This window comes from Trachymyrmex septentrionalis, unplaced genomic scaffold (assembly GCF_001594115.1).
Source record: "Trachymyrmex septentrionalis isolate Tsep2-gDNA-1 unplaced genomic scaffold, Tsep1.0 scaffold272, whole genome shotgun sequence".
Lineage (NCBI taxonomy): Eukaryota > Metazoa > Arthropoda > Insecta > Hymenoptera > Formicidae > Trachymyrmex > Trachymyrmex septentrionalis.
In genome coordinates this window covers 39,654-52,925 of record NW_017305433.1, presented here as the reverse complement: position 1 = coordinate 52,925, position 13,272 = coordinate 39,654, and the positions used below count along the sequence as shown (strand labels likewise).

The 13,272-nt window shown below is 35.4% G+C and overlaps 2 protein-coding genes across 2 annotated transcripts in view; one reads left to right on the top strand and one right to left on the bottom strand.

Moving 5' to 3' along the window:
* The window catches only part of LOC108749204 (coiled-coil domain-containing protein 39-like), a 55,443-nt gene extending 54,479 nt beyond the window's left edge, over positions 1-964 (bottom strand). Inside the window, exon 1 of the mRNA XM_018487765.1 lies at positions 539-964. Coding sequence (XP_018343267.1) covers positions 539-895 — 357 coding nt within the window. The 5' untranslated portion in view covers positions 896-964. The remainder of the gene's footprint in view (positions 1-538) is intronic.
* Positions 965-8,875: 7,911 nt separating this feature from the next.
* LOC108749200 lies at positions 8,876-9,325 on the top strand. The gene has a single exon (XM_018487750.1). The coding sequence runs from the start codon at positions 8,876-8,878 to the stop codon at positions 9,323-9,325; it is 450 nt and encodes a 149-aa protein (XP_018343252.1).
* Positions 9,326-13,272: the final 3,947 nt, after the last annotated feature.

The following is a 13,272-nucleotide window of genomic DNA, read 5'->3' as shown; positions in this document are numbered from 1 at the left end:
TATATATATATAGTAGTCTCTTCTTCTTACAAAGCATATCTTTAAATACTAGTACCGGTCCTAATGTTTAATGTGTACAAAAACAAACTTGATTCCGGTTTTATACATTATATATCTTTGAATAAACTGGTACCGGCAAATGATCTTTCATATAAAAAATACCGGGTCGAACCCAATATGTGCCAAAAGTCCCGATATGTACCATTACATTTCCGAAATAATATCAATATTTAACAAACCATAAAGATATATCCATATACGTATAGACTAATTGTAAATAATAATCTAAATTAAATATGAATTTTAATATTTGATAAAGTTTCTGATAAAACAATTTTTACGCATTTTTTCATTCTAAATCCTATATTTTTCCAATAAAATAGAGAACAAATAAAATAAAAAGATAAAATTTAATATTTATCTATACTAGTATTAATTGAAATAATTTCTTATAATGCTTCGCTAGAAATTTTAAATATACGCATTTCTGATTATCTTTGATACATTTTTATTTTCATAAATCATAATTGCTATATACTTTGTATTTTTGCGTATCCTGCTTCATGTAATCCTCTATCAGTTGACTATCCTCGTTCTTCCGCGTAAGCATCTCTTCCCATTTGCGTAAGCTGTTCTCGTCGAATTGGACCATTTCTTTCGCCTCGGCCAGTTTCCTTACCACTCTAATCAATTCTTTCTCCACACTTGATACTCTACGATGTACATCCATCCATTCCTTCTCGAATTCGTGCGTCTCTTGGCGCAATAATGATTCGGTATTACCGCTCAAACGATATAGATGATCCTCAGTCTCCAGCTGAACCGAATGCTCAGTGAGCAGTTTCTGATTAAAATCACGCCGTATGGCCAAGTCGCTGGCGTGATTTCGAATCATCTTCAACCGTTCTTCAAGACTCTCCAACTTTGCATTTACCGAGATTTTATGCTTCGTCTTTCTAGCAATCTGTTCGGACAATACAAATGTCTAAAATATTCATGACTTCTTTTATAAGTTAATTTTTTTAATTAAATTGACTTTTATTCATTATCGTATAATATAATTTTTTTTCTATACTTATATTTATATAATTGTGTAACAATTAATATGTTATTAATATGTTATTAATTATTTGATATAACAATTATATTTTTTATTTAATGACACAGGCCGACGTTTTAAGATTGAATTGCTCTATCACATTTATAAGAAAAGTGAAGTTAGAGATGTCAAAATTAACGTTTTTTTGACATACTTATGATTTTTTGGTTGACGAAATAAATATTTTTCTCTACTTTCGTTTACGCTATCTTAAAATGCCAACTTAGTGTTAACTTTTAATCAATATCATCTATTATATAATAAAACATGTATGCACGCAAAAATAACATAAGCAAAAATAATATCATTCAAGTCAAACAAAATATATGGTTAATGCAACAATTTTTTATTATTAATTAAACTTAACCGTAGTCCACTTAACAAATTGTTCAATGTTGTTTAACGAAAATGATTCAATTTTATTTAGTTGGCAGGACTACTATCATTTGGAAGTCTCCAAGAAAAATCAGTTAACAGCATCATGTATTTATTTGGATAGTCTCACGGAATTGCGTTTATGTCAGACATATAAATATATTAAGTAAGACTGACTCAATTCATCATTAATTGAAGTATGTGAGAGGCTTAAATATTTGATTACTTTAACTGTACATAAATTTTGGAAAAAACATTTTTTACAAAATACAATTTAATTGTTTGTTGAAAAATAAGGTTGTTAATAATGTTGAATTAACAATTTTGGACTAATGCGTAAATAACGTATTAACAACGTCAAATCAATATTCATTTAGTCTCAGTAAACTATTTAATTTTTCAAAATCATTAAGTAATTCTGACTATACAAGGTGTAATTTTCTCCTACCCCCCCTCCCCCCTACAGGAAGGTAGATGGGATCGAAATAAACATAAAAGTCCTTTACTGTTTAGCGATATTTGTAATAGTAATCGAGATATTAATGTTTATAATTGTACTAATGAGAGCGCGCCGATAGAAATGCTCCGGCCGCTCGAAGTACAATCCGGCCTATTTTTTCAAACATGCCGGCTGCGCCGGCAGCGCGTTGGAAAGATACGAGAGAAAGTGCGCCGTTGCTTAGCGCCCGACATCGCCGCTCACACCTCTTACCGCACTGCACAAAAGGACTCGCGTCGATGACCGCTACGCACATTCGCGATTACATTACATATGTAATAATAACACTGCAAAAATAAGATAAATAAAACATAAGACATAATAAACTTCGATGAATAAAAATGTCGAAAAAGAGAAAGCGATGAAACCTATGGAATCTATGAAACCGATGAAATCTACAGAAAATCTAATTAATTTCTATCATAATCTGTCACTTCTCTAAATCTCAAAAGGACAAAATTTTAAGAAAAAAGGTATCCGAAAGAAATAATATCATTCTCCATCATTCTCTATCATTTCCTGTTAGGAGAATATGATTTCATCTGAATACGATAAAATATCAATAAAGACGTAATGTTTCATTGCAAGTTTGTTGTAATCTCTCTTTCTATATATACTTCAAAAATCACTGAAAATCTGCCATAATTAATAGTGTATTTACAGTAGTAGAAACTCTAAGCTCATTATCGCATAATTACCAAAAAAGCTCTTTGTTGTTAATCGTATCAATGATATTTAACATAGCATTGTGCTCTCGAAATATAATTAATTATCATCGTAATCTATTGTAAAATTGAAGAACATGTATATGTTTTTCTATCATATTATTACAAAAAGCGTAGCATATTATGCTATATTATCCATAATAAGTATTTCATGTATATCGTAATTCTCTAATAAGATACTTATGAAAGAAGAATTAATCGTGAATATTAAAAATAATAGACTTTCACATTTCGTGAAAAAGGAAACAATAAGAAACGATAAAAGAATTTGATGTTACAAATACACTACACAAAAAATTGAAGGATCACTTAGTATGTCCTCCAAAAATAGGTAATGTTCAAGAGAATGTAATTTCGTCAAAAATAATCATCGAGATTAAAAAAAAAATATTTTAAAGCTTGAAGTCTCTACTTTCGAGGCCGATTGATTGACATTTCGATCTAATTAATTTTTCACAAAGTTATAGAGATTGTAAATGGATAGTTTTCAAATCTCTAAAAATTTTGTACGTATTTTACAAAGTTTCATGACTTGAATTAAAAATCGCAAACAAATTCTGTTTACAGCGTTTGAAAGAGTGAATCTTTACCTTTAATTTACCTTTTAAGCATTATATTATATTTTTTCACTGAGTTATTCAACATTGAAGCGAAAACTAATCCTTTCACTTCAATGTTGAATAACTCGGTAAAAAAGAATCGTAAGACTATCCACAGAGAAGCAAATTAAAAATTCACTCTTCAAACACTAGAATTTATTTGCAATTTTTAATTTAGATCATGGAACTTTGTAAAATCTGTACAAAATTTTTAGATTTGACAGCTCTCCATGTATATTCCTATAACTTTGTAAAAAGTCAATCAGAGAGATCGAAATATTAATTACCTATCTCGAAAGTAGAGACTTTAAGCTTTAAAATGCTTTTCTAAAAAATCTCGTTACGATCATTATACTCTCTTGAATATTATTTATTTTTGGAAGACAAACTGAGCCTTTAATTTTTCGCGTGCTATGTTTTAATATACTTTCAGAGACAAACAATGGAAGATCAATCGCGAATTTGTAGTACGACAAGGTACGATATGATAAGAAGAAAAAAATTAGAATTGTGGATATTGTTAAAAATTCATTTTGTTTTATGCATTGATTTTACAGGATGTTATTTTTCATCTACTTTTGGTGTACATTTACCGAATTTTGTACGCAGATAGGAAACGCTATCGTTTTCACACCACCTTGAGGTAGATAGATTAGCGCATTTTTTTTTTAAGTGGTTTTCCCCAGTAGGCCTAATCCACTCTATCCTTACACTAATGTAACAACTGCTCGAAGTGCCTTTCTTGCACGCAAAGTTCGACTCTCCGAGAAATTTGCCGCGCAGCACAGTGCGCCATATCCGGAGTGATGGTCTGAAAGACCGCTATGATTTCATCACGTTTCATTTTAAGATCGTTCTTTATTTTATTAAATCTTTCGGATATTCCTGTGATAATAAAGCAGTTGTTTTTTGTAACGTTATTATTGTTTTTATTTGTATTTTTATTTTTTAAGTTGTTGATCTGATTTTTTTATAAGATATTCTAGTATTAATTCTATTGTTAATATTCTATTGTTAATAGTGTTAAAAATAAACCGTAATGGGTAGTCATTGTTTGTAAGAGTGTCTACTATCAATTTTAAATTCTTTTCGTGAATGCGATAATAAAAAGGATCTGTCCGTCATGCCTATAATTGTACCTTTCTTTTGAAAGAGAGAGTGGGTTGAGAGTAAAAATTTAGGTATCTTCCTGAGAAAGAGAGTTGCTTTTTGATTCCAGTCAAACTCGATTTTGTTGTTGTTTTATGATCTTTAAAGAAAATTCAACTTACTTCCCCCAATCTCAACGGTAAAGAGTAACCTGGAAACGAATTAAAAATATTAAAAATTTCTTGAGTTTTATCTCGCGAGATTGCAAGTCACATAGTACTAGATTCGCAATTACTGGAGATAGAAGAGAGCCTATGGACGTCTCAAATGTTTGTTTATAAATGCTATTATTGAAAGTAAAATAAGTGGAGTTTAAGACTAAAGAAATGGCTTTTAAAAATTCATTTTTTGATATGTTCGTGTGTTGTGAAATAAAATTCCAAGATCGGAAAATATTTTCAATAAATCTATTGGAATATTAGTAAATAAGGAGATAACGTCAAGAGAAATGAAAATAAAATTATTGTCAAGACGTATGTTAGATAATTTTTCAACATTCTTGAAACTATTGTCAATATAACTAAAAGATTTAAGAATACTTTTTGAGATTATATTGTGTAAAAACAGAGCTAAATTGAGAGCTATAAAGGGCTATAAAGGGCTGTCTAACGACACAATGATTTCTAAACGAACAACCTTATTTGTGAATTTTGAGAAATCTATAAGCTCTCGGTGAATTCGCATTACTGCAATTCAGATGATTATATATGGAAGTTGTAATATTATTATATATTCAAAACTATTTCATCCTTTAACAAGATCATGCAAGTTTGTGATAATTTAGTTAGTTAGATCTTTTTTAATTAATTGATAAGTTTCTTTATCTTTTGACATATTATTCATTTTTTCTATGTACATCTCTTTGAAGAGCAATCGTTGAATTTCCCTTTGCCTTCGTGAAAATAATGTTTGGATTATCTTTAATAAATACTTTCGTGGATCTAAGTAAACTATATATTCTTTTGCTAGTAAAATTATTTTTTGTCGAAAAAGAGGAAAGATTGTTGAAAATTGGAATAATTCTATTTCTTATATTTAATTGTGGGTTTTTTGATAATTTTTTAATACTAATATTTTCAGTTTTTTATGAATTCTAATAATGTCTTTTCAAAGTTATTTGTAAAGAAATATTGACTCTTAATTTTTTGAACATCTTGTAGTATTGTTATCGATGATAAATTTATGAACCATTTATCTTTGACAGAATTAAGACTAAGATATAGGTGGAATTTTGTAAGAATCAGGATTGACCACTATTGTTTAAATATGTTCTTTATGCTCTTTATTATTGTTTTCTTTGGCTAAAAAAATAAATGTTTGTTAATGGATTCATTACGTGAATTGAAATAATGGTATGTTATTGGCTCAATTTCCTCTAATTTGCGATTTATCTGTTTTGAGATTAACCATTTCATTTTTCTGTTTAATTAATTTTTTTTATTGTTCATGAAAGTAGAAAAGAGATTTTTCATGTCTTTGAAAAAATGAATTGCGAATATCCATTGGTAAATGTTTTTCAATCTTTCTTATTAGACGGAAGATCTCCGAATGTGACGCATTTAATTTCTTATAGATATCATTCAATTTAATTTTTACTAATTTATTTATGTATGAGTTACGTTTGTATATAAAATTAGCATTTGATTTTTTGGAGTGTAGATTTTTTTGTGTTGTTGATTTTTTGTGTTGTAGATGATATAAACATGATACAAATGTGGAGGCACAATGTTGTAACTGAATATAAAATTTTAAAAATTTGATACGTAATCGACTTATTATGTTGATTTCTCGTTGTTTTATTCACGCTTTTAACAATTTAATTACAAAATCTCCAAAAGTCTAAAATATAAAGTTAAAAAACAATGAGATATTTTGCCGCATATTTATTTTAGCATGTGGAATTTAAACGTAAGAAGTAATGAAATAAGACTCTCTAATATTAACAATAAATAAAAAAAAGTACATTGGCAATGAGAGTCAAACGCAGTAATTGGAGCGCAACAAAATTATTATTTTTATTCGCATCCACCTTATCACGAAAAGAATTTAAAATTTATAGCCGACACTCTTACAAACAATGACTATCCATTATGGTTCATTTTTAACACTATTAACAATAGACTAAAATATCTTATAAAAATTGAGACTAACTTAAAAAATAAAAATAAAAATAAAAATAAAAACAATAACTAACAACAAATGAAGGGCGAAGTAAGAGTTAGCGTATTCCTTTAAAAAGACATACAATTAAAGACATAAATTAAAAGTACAGAAAAGATAAAAAAAAGAAGAAAAGATGTATACTAAGAAATAATAACGGTGAAAGGTAAACATATAACATTACAAGTTCCGGCTACCAGATTGAGCCCTCTTCAGATGTTAACATAATGGAAACAGAATTAAAAACTAATTTTCGCAAAAGTTCACAGATTAAGAATACACGCAGTTCGATTGAGTCTCGATGTAGAACTAAACATTATTCGTACGATTGAACAGTCAAAAAAGTGTCATGTCTCATAGCAAAGTTCTAGTTGATAAAAAAGAAAAAAGAAAAAGACCTCTTATGAAAAAAGTAAACTTAAATAAATTGACAACCGTAATTACGATAAAAAGTAAAAACTTACCAACAAACCAAATGTATCCATATAAGTATAACAAATACCAGTATAAAAGCATAAAGAAGAGTAGAATGCAGATGTGAAAAAACGGACATTGTGCATCGACTAATGTGAACGCTCGCTGAAACGAATCACCACGCACTGAGAGAAGAGACGGGCCGTCAGTATAAAAAAAGTCAAACTTTATTTATTATACAATGAGTAAATATGCCTTATGAAGACCTTCAGTGTCCGTTTGTAAATTAAGACTGTTTTTCTGCTTCTTAATATAAAGCATTTCGGAAATTAAATGTTTCCTATAACAAGGCTCTTCATCTAAGATTTTGATGTTGTCCCATTGAAAATCGTGATTACATTGTAGACTATGTTCAGTGATGACAGAACGGACAGAAGTTTTATGCCTGATATGATTACGATGTTCAGTAATTCTGGTTTTTAATTGTCTGCCCGTCTGTCCAATATAAGACGCATCGCAATTGTTACACAATATTTTATATATTACATTGCTTTTCGATGTACGAGTACAAATATCCTTCTGTTAGTATTACTACTTTTATGTATTTACCCATTTTGTTGGGGCTATGAAAAGATATCCTGATGTCGTTTTTATTATTAAAATCTTCTAAATTTCTCCATGTGACGAGGAATGTATGGAACCGTAAGCCAAGAGGCAGTTTCATTCACACAGACTTTGTCAGTCAGATTATTATGTTTTTATTTATTTTATATACGAAGAGTCCTTGTATTTTTGTTATTTATTTGAACGCAGACTTTAACAATAATAACGTTACAAAAACAACTGTTTTGTTATTCCATACATCACAAGAATATCCGAAAGGTTTAATAAAATAAAGAACGATCTTAAAATAAAACTTTGATAAATATCGATAATAACGGACCCAGCTCGAATGACTTTGGCTATATTGTCAAGGCTATATTGTCATGACTCTGAGTGACTTTGAGATGATACTTGTCCTTCGTTTAAAAGTTATCAATAAAAAAAGTTTGGTACATAGTTGGGTTAGGATTAAATTATTATATACCACTTTCCGAGTATTTACATTTAATGGGTATATATGTAATAATCTAACCCTTTTTTTTCATCAGGATGTCATACCGTTTGTTACATAGATGACACCTTCATAATTGCAGGAGAGAGAGACTGGGGGGACGCGGCCACTGCTGCCAATATCACGGTGGCATCCATAGTCGATTCACTCCGAGAAATAGGGTTGGAGGAGGTACCAAAGAAAACCGAACCCATCTTCGTCTTCGACAAGGAGGAGGATTAAAAAAAGAAGCCACCTCCAATCGACATTAAGGTGAGAATTGTGACTGCGAGGATGGGGCTGACTATGAATATCTAAGACTTACCCTCGACGAGTGATGAAAGTTCAGCGTTCACTTCGAGCAGCTGAGTCCCAAGCTGTGCGGTCAGGTTGACGCCCTCGTGGGCATCATACCAAACCTGCACGGCCCGAGAGTGGCGAGCATATATGCATATATCGTTCTGGCGGCGCTCCTCTACGCGGTTTGGGATCAGGTGTCAGCGAGCACACGGCTCAGAAAAATTCTGAGCCGGGTGCAGCGCCGACTGGCTTTACAAGAGCCTAGACGGTGTCGTATGCCGCCGCAACAGCCATCGCGGGAGTTCCTTTTGCGGACTTGATAGCGCACGGGCGGGCGGAAATCTTCCGCTGGTTAGAGGCCGCTCGCATGAGGAGGGAACATCCGCCCTCTCTCGCCATCGAGGCCAGGAGAGTGATGGACCTCTAGATCGTAGAGCTCTGGGCGCAAGCGCCCTTCATCAAATGGTTGTGCGGGCTATCAGTCCCCACCTTAATGAGTGGATCGAGAGCGACCATGGTGCCCTCTCGTATCGCATAATGCAAGTGCTCTCCGGGTATGGATGCTTCGGAGAGCTGTGTCGGATAGGCAAAAAGTTGACCATGAAGTGTCACCATTGCGGCGCCGAGCTCGACTCGACGTCACACCCTGTAGAACATTGTCCGGCGTGGGCGGACGAAAGAGTCGCTCTAGTCTGGTCAATCGGGGAAGATTTATCGCCGCCGACAATGGTCGCAGCCATGCTGCGCGGCGACCAGTGCAGAATAGTCTCCTCCTTCTGCGAGGCTGCCATGCTGCAGAAGGAGAAGGCCGAACGAATCAGGAAGCGGACTAGGCCTGAAGAAAGACGTGGAAGACGAGCGGAGAAGCTGCGTCGGTGCTCCGGTCGCTCCCGTCCAGGCGGCCGGCGATAGTATCGGCCCCTGTCGGTGCAACGCGACACGCCCTCCCTCTCCCCTCCGAGATTAAGCCTAGTGAGTGCCGGGTTGCCATCAAGGTCACAATACGTGGCGGGCCTCCTAACACGAAAGTGAGCCCGGCGACTGCCGCACGCTTTTACGGTAGTTTTCAGGCGAGGGAATCGGCTCCGAGTGAAAACCCGGAGTCGATTCTGCCCCCTCGTAACACCAAGAGGAGGCGAAGCGAGAGGGCAGTGCCCCTTCCTCGCCTGAAGGGAAGTCAATGCCCTTTTCCCGGAGACATCGGTGGGCCTAACTGTAAGTTAGATCCACCGAAAGTCAGGACCGACCAGTCAGGTCGGCCGTCCTGGATGAATGCTACATGCATGCCCAGGACATCCGCATAAACAAGTCAATGAAGGACACTGGCGAAGGTTTTAGTGGATGCAAGTCCCACATAATTCTCGGTTTCGTTCTCGAGGGCCCGAGGGTATGCGTAGACATTTCCCCCTCAAAAAAAAGTTAGGTTATTATATACCCATTAAATGTAAATAAAAGTATAAAATAGTGTTTAATACTGCACATGGTTGGATTAGAATTAGGTTATTATATACCCATTATGCTTCGGTGAGTACCTGAGTCGCATTGGAAAGGAGCTGACGACGCAATGTCACCATTGTGACGGGGACCAAGACTCCGCGCAGCACACTTTAGAGCAGTACCCAGCCTGGGCGGTGGAGCTCGGAATCTTGCTCTAAGAAGTGGGAGAGAACCTCTCTCTGCCGACCGTGGTCAAGGCCATGGTCGACGGGAGGGAGGGGAGAGGGTAGGTGCCTAAAGGGTGGTCTCCTCCTTATGCGAAACGGTGATGTCGTGGAAGGAGAGGGCTGAAAAACAGCGGAAGAGAGCCCCGGTCGGTGACTCTTTTTCTTCACCATCTAGAGGGAGTGTTCCGAGGAATGGCGGCGGGGTTGGGCGAGGCCCGCAGGAAAATCCCTCGCGTCCGCCGCGAGGGCCGCCAAACCGTGCTGCCGCGGCGCACGTCGCGCTCCGACGAGGAGCGCGAAGATCCTCCCCCGCGTGTCGAAGGAGAAAGAGGAGATAGCCGACCCGCCGGAAACAGGTCTACAGACCGTGACCGACAGGCCGGCTAGTAGGACAAAAGCAAGGCTTAAGGGGCAGGCATCTGCCCTCAGGCATGACGGGGAGGAGAACAGGGTTATCCCTCCGGGGATCGTGACAGCCTCCTCCCCAATCGCCATGAATGGCGGAATGCCGGGGGACCTAGGAGCTCCGGCCGCCAGCACCACTTGATGCTGGCTGGAGATGAGTCTGGCTTGCCCCCCCCCCCCTCCCCCATTCCGCCAGGGAAGGAGCAGTCCGTCAGCAAACAAGCTGGCGAATTGTCTAAAAAAAGAAAGCTCTGCCTGGCGTGAAAACGCCTGCACGGCGGAGAGGAGTTGGGACAACCGGCCGGAGGGACGGCGGTCCCAACTCAGCCCTTTAACACCAACGGGGCGGAGCGGAATATCTCCATATATAAGTCGCCACCCGATAGCCGGAAATGACAAAGTTCCCCGGCGAGTTAGGGCCGATCCTGAGGTCGGCGGGTCTCGAGGGTCTCCGGAAGTATACTGCGCGCGTTCCTAAAGACCCTCGGTCAGAACCAGTACAGGACATCCGGGGGGGGGGGGGGGGTTTAATGGATGCAAACCCCATATAACCCCAAAGTCCGGGATGCATTAGGTATTTCCCCTCCGATATAAAAAAAAAAATTATACACCCATTAAATGTAAAAATTCTCAGGAAGTTTAGTAATATATAATAACCCTAATCCAATCATGTACCAAACTTTTTTTGTTGATAACTTTTAAACGAAGGACAAGCACCATCTCAAAGTCAGTCAGAGTCATAACCTTGACAATATATACCAAGGTAAAGGTCATCCGAGCTGGGTCCATTATTATCGATATTTACCAAAACTTTTGTTTTTTAGTTTAAACAAATTTGGATGCTTTATGAAAGGACACAAAAACGTTCTCTTAACAAATAAAAGAATAAACGTGGTTCATAAAATAGAATGTAATGATTGCGATGCTACATACATAGAGGACAAACATGCAAATAAACTCAAGACCCGAATTTCTGAACATCGCAATCATATTAATAGAAACACGACGACCAAATCGTAATCACGGTCCACAGAATCAATAATAACCCGGAATTAATTGGGAGAACGTGAAAATTGTTGATCCAGAAAAATTTTTAGACAAAAGACTAATATCTAAAATACTATACATAAAAAGACAGAGGAATAGGATTAACTTATAATCAGACACTGAATTCTTATATCACATATACGTGCCAATAATAAACAAAATATAAATAAGGTTTTGTCCACTACGATTTCGTATTGAATATCACTTTAACTCTAACATTCGTTTAGTTAGCATGTATGTTTTTTTTGTTTTTTATGACAAAATTTCTTAATATTCTACTCAAGCTTGTTAATTCGACTGATCATGGTTTCTATCATAAATCTCGGCTTCTTTTCGTAAGTCTTTCTATTAACACGGGAAAAAAATGGGGTCGTACAGCAAATCCATAACTTACTTCGCGAATTTAATGTCTACAACTAAGAAGATTTCATTAGAAGTTTTAACAAATCGTTAATGTTATTCAACTGTCAACTTTGCTACTTTAATATAGAAAATTGACTATGTATATATTACGACTGTAGATTTGCTGAATCAGTAAAGTTTTTAGCTATTTTTTTCTGTGAAGTCTTTTTTAAAATATATTAAATGAGTATAGTCTCGTTGCAAGATACAAAATCACTTGGTCTTGCAACCATTGTAAGAGACATACATATGACTTTCCAAGTGGAGCTTGAGACAATAATGAATAAGTAATGTATTCATGATGATAGCTCGGAATGATGCCGAAACGTTGGTTATTTATTGATTAATAAATCACTGATAATTTTGTTGCGCTCCAATTACTGCGCTTGACTCTCATTGCCAGTGTACTTTTCCTTATTTATTGTTATCATTAAAATATTTTCGTTCTTACACAATTATTTTCTTAAAAGGGTACCATTGGTTTTGACCTTGGGCGGCGTTGTTAAGATCAGAGAATGGTCACGTTAAATTTTTCAAATGGAACTCCCAATTGGTAGCTAACCTCGAGAGCTTTTCAATACTACAACTTTACAACACAACTTACAAGTTTACAACACTATAATAAAATATTTTTTTATAAAGTATTTTTTGAGGTGAGTTCGGTATTGGCGTTATTCAAGGTACTAAAACGATAGCTAAAACCTTTGAATGTTGTTTAGGAACATGACCTAAATAACATTTGTTATGATCAATACCATTGGAGATTATTCTTCTTATTTTTATTTTTGCATAAAAAATTCATTTTTACGTAAAAATAAAAATAAGAGGAATACTAAATAATATTCAATGCTGATGGTATACTGTAACTTTCGAGCCTCATAACTCGGAAAATACTTAATGAAAAAATATTTTATTATAGTATTTTGAAAAGCTCTCGTTAGATATTAAAGTAATTTTTTAAAAGTACATTACATTCACTAAAAATTTACTTATTAATATGGTGTTCAATCACCATATTATTAAAAAAATAACAATAATGTAGGAAGGAAAATACATTAATTATGAATTTATACGATTATAACTAGAAGGTTTGGTCGCAGCATATTTCTTATACTGCGATGCTCCTGATAAACACGATCCGGAGGCTCGGCCATTATGCGTTGAGCGGTAGTGAGGAAAAAATAGCCAGCGCTTCAGAAATCGGTCCGAAATGTGCAACTAATTCCGAGCACTATTATAACCAGTTGAGAGAGAGAGAGAGAGAGAGAGAGAGAGCGCACACACGCACCCATTTCAAACACGCTATTTTGGCAGCATGACCAGTCTCTTCTAGAAACTTTA

Coding starts and splice junctions, on each gene's coding strand:
- LOC108749200 (XM_018487750.1), top strand. CDS start 8,876: ATGGTTGTGCGGGCTATCAGTCCCCACCTTAATGAGTGGATCGAGAGC.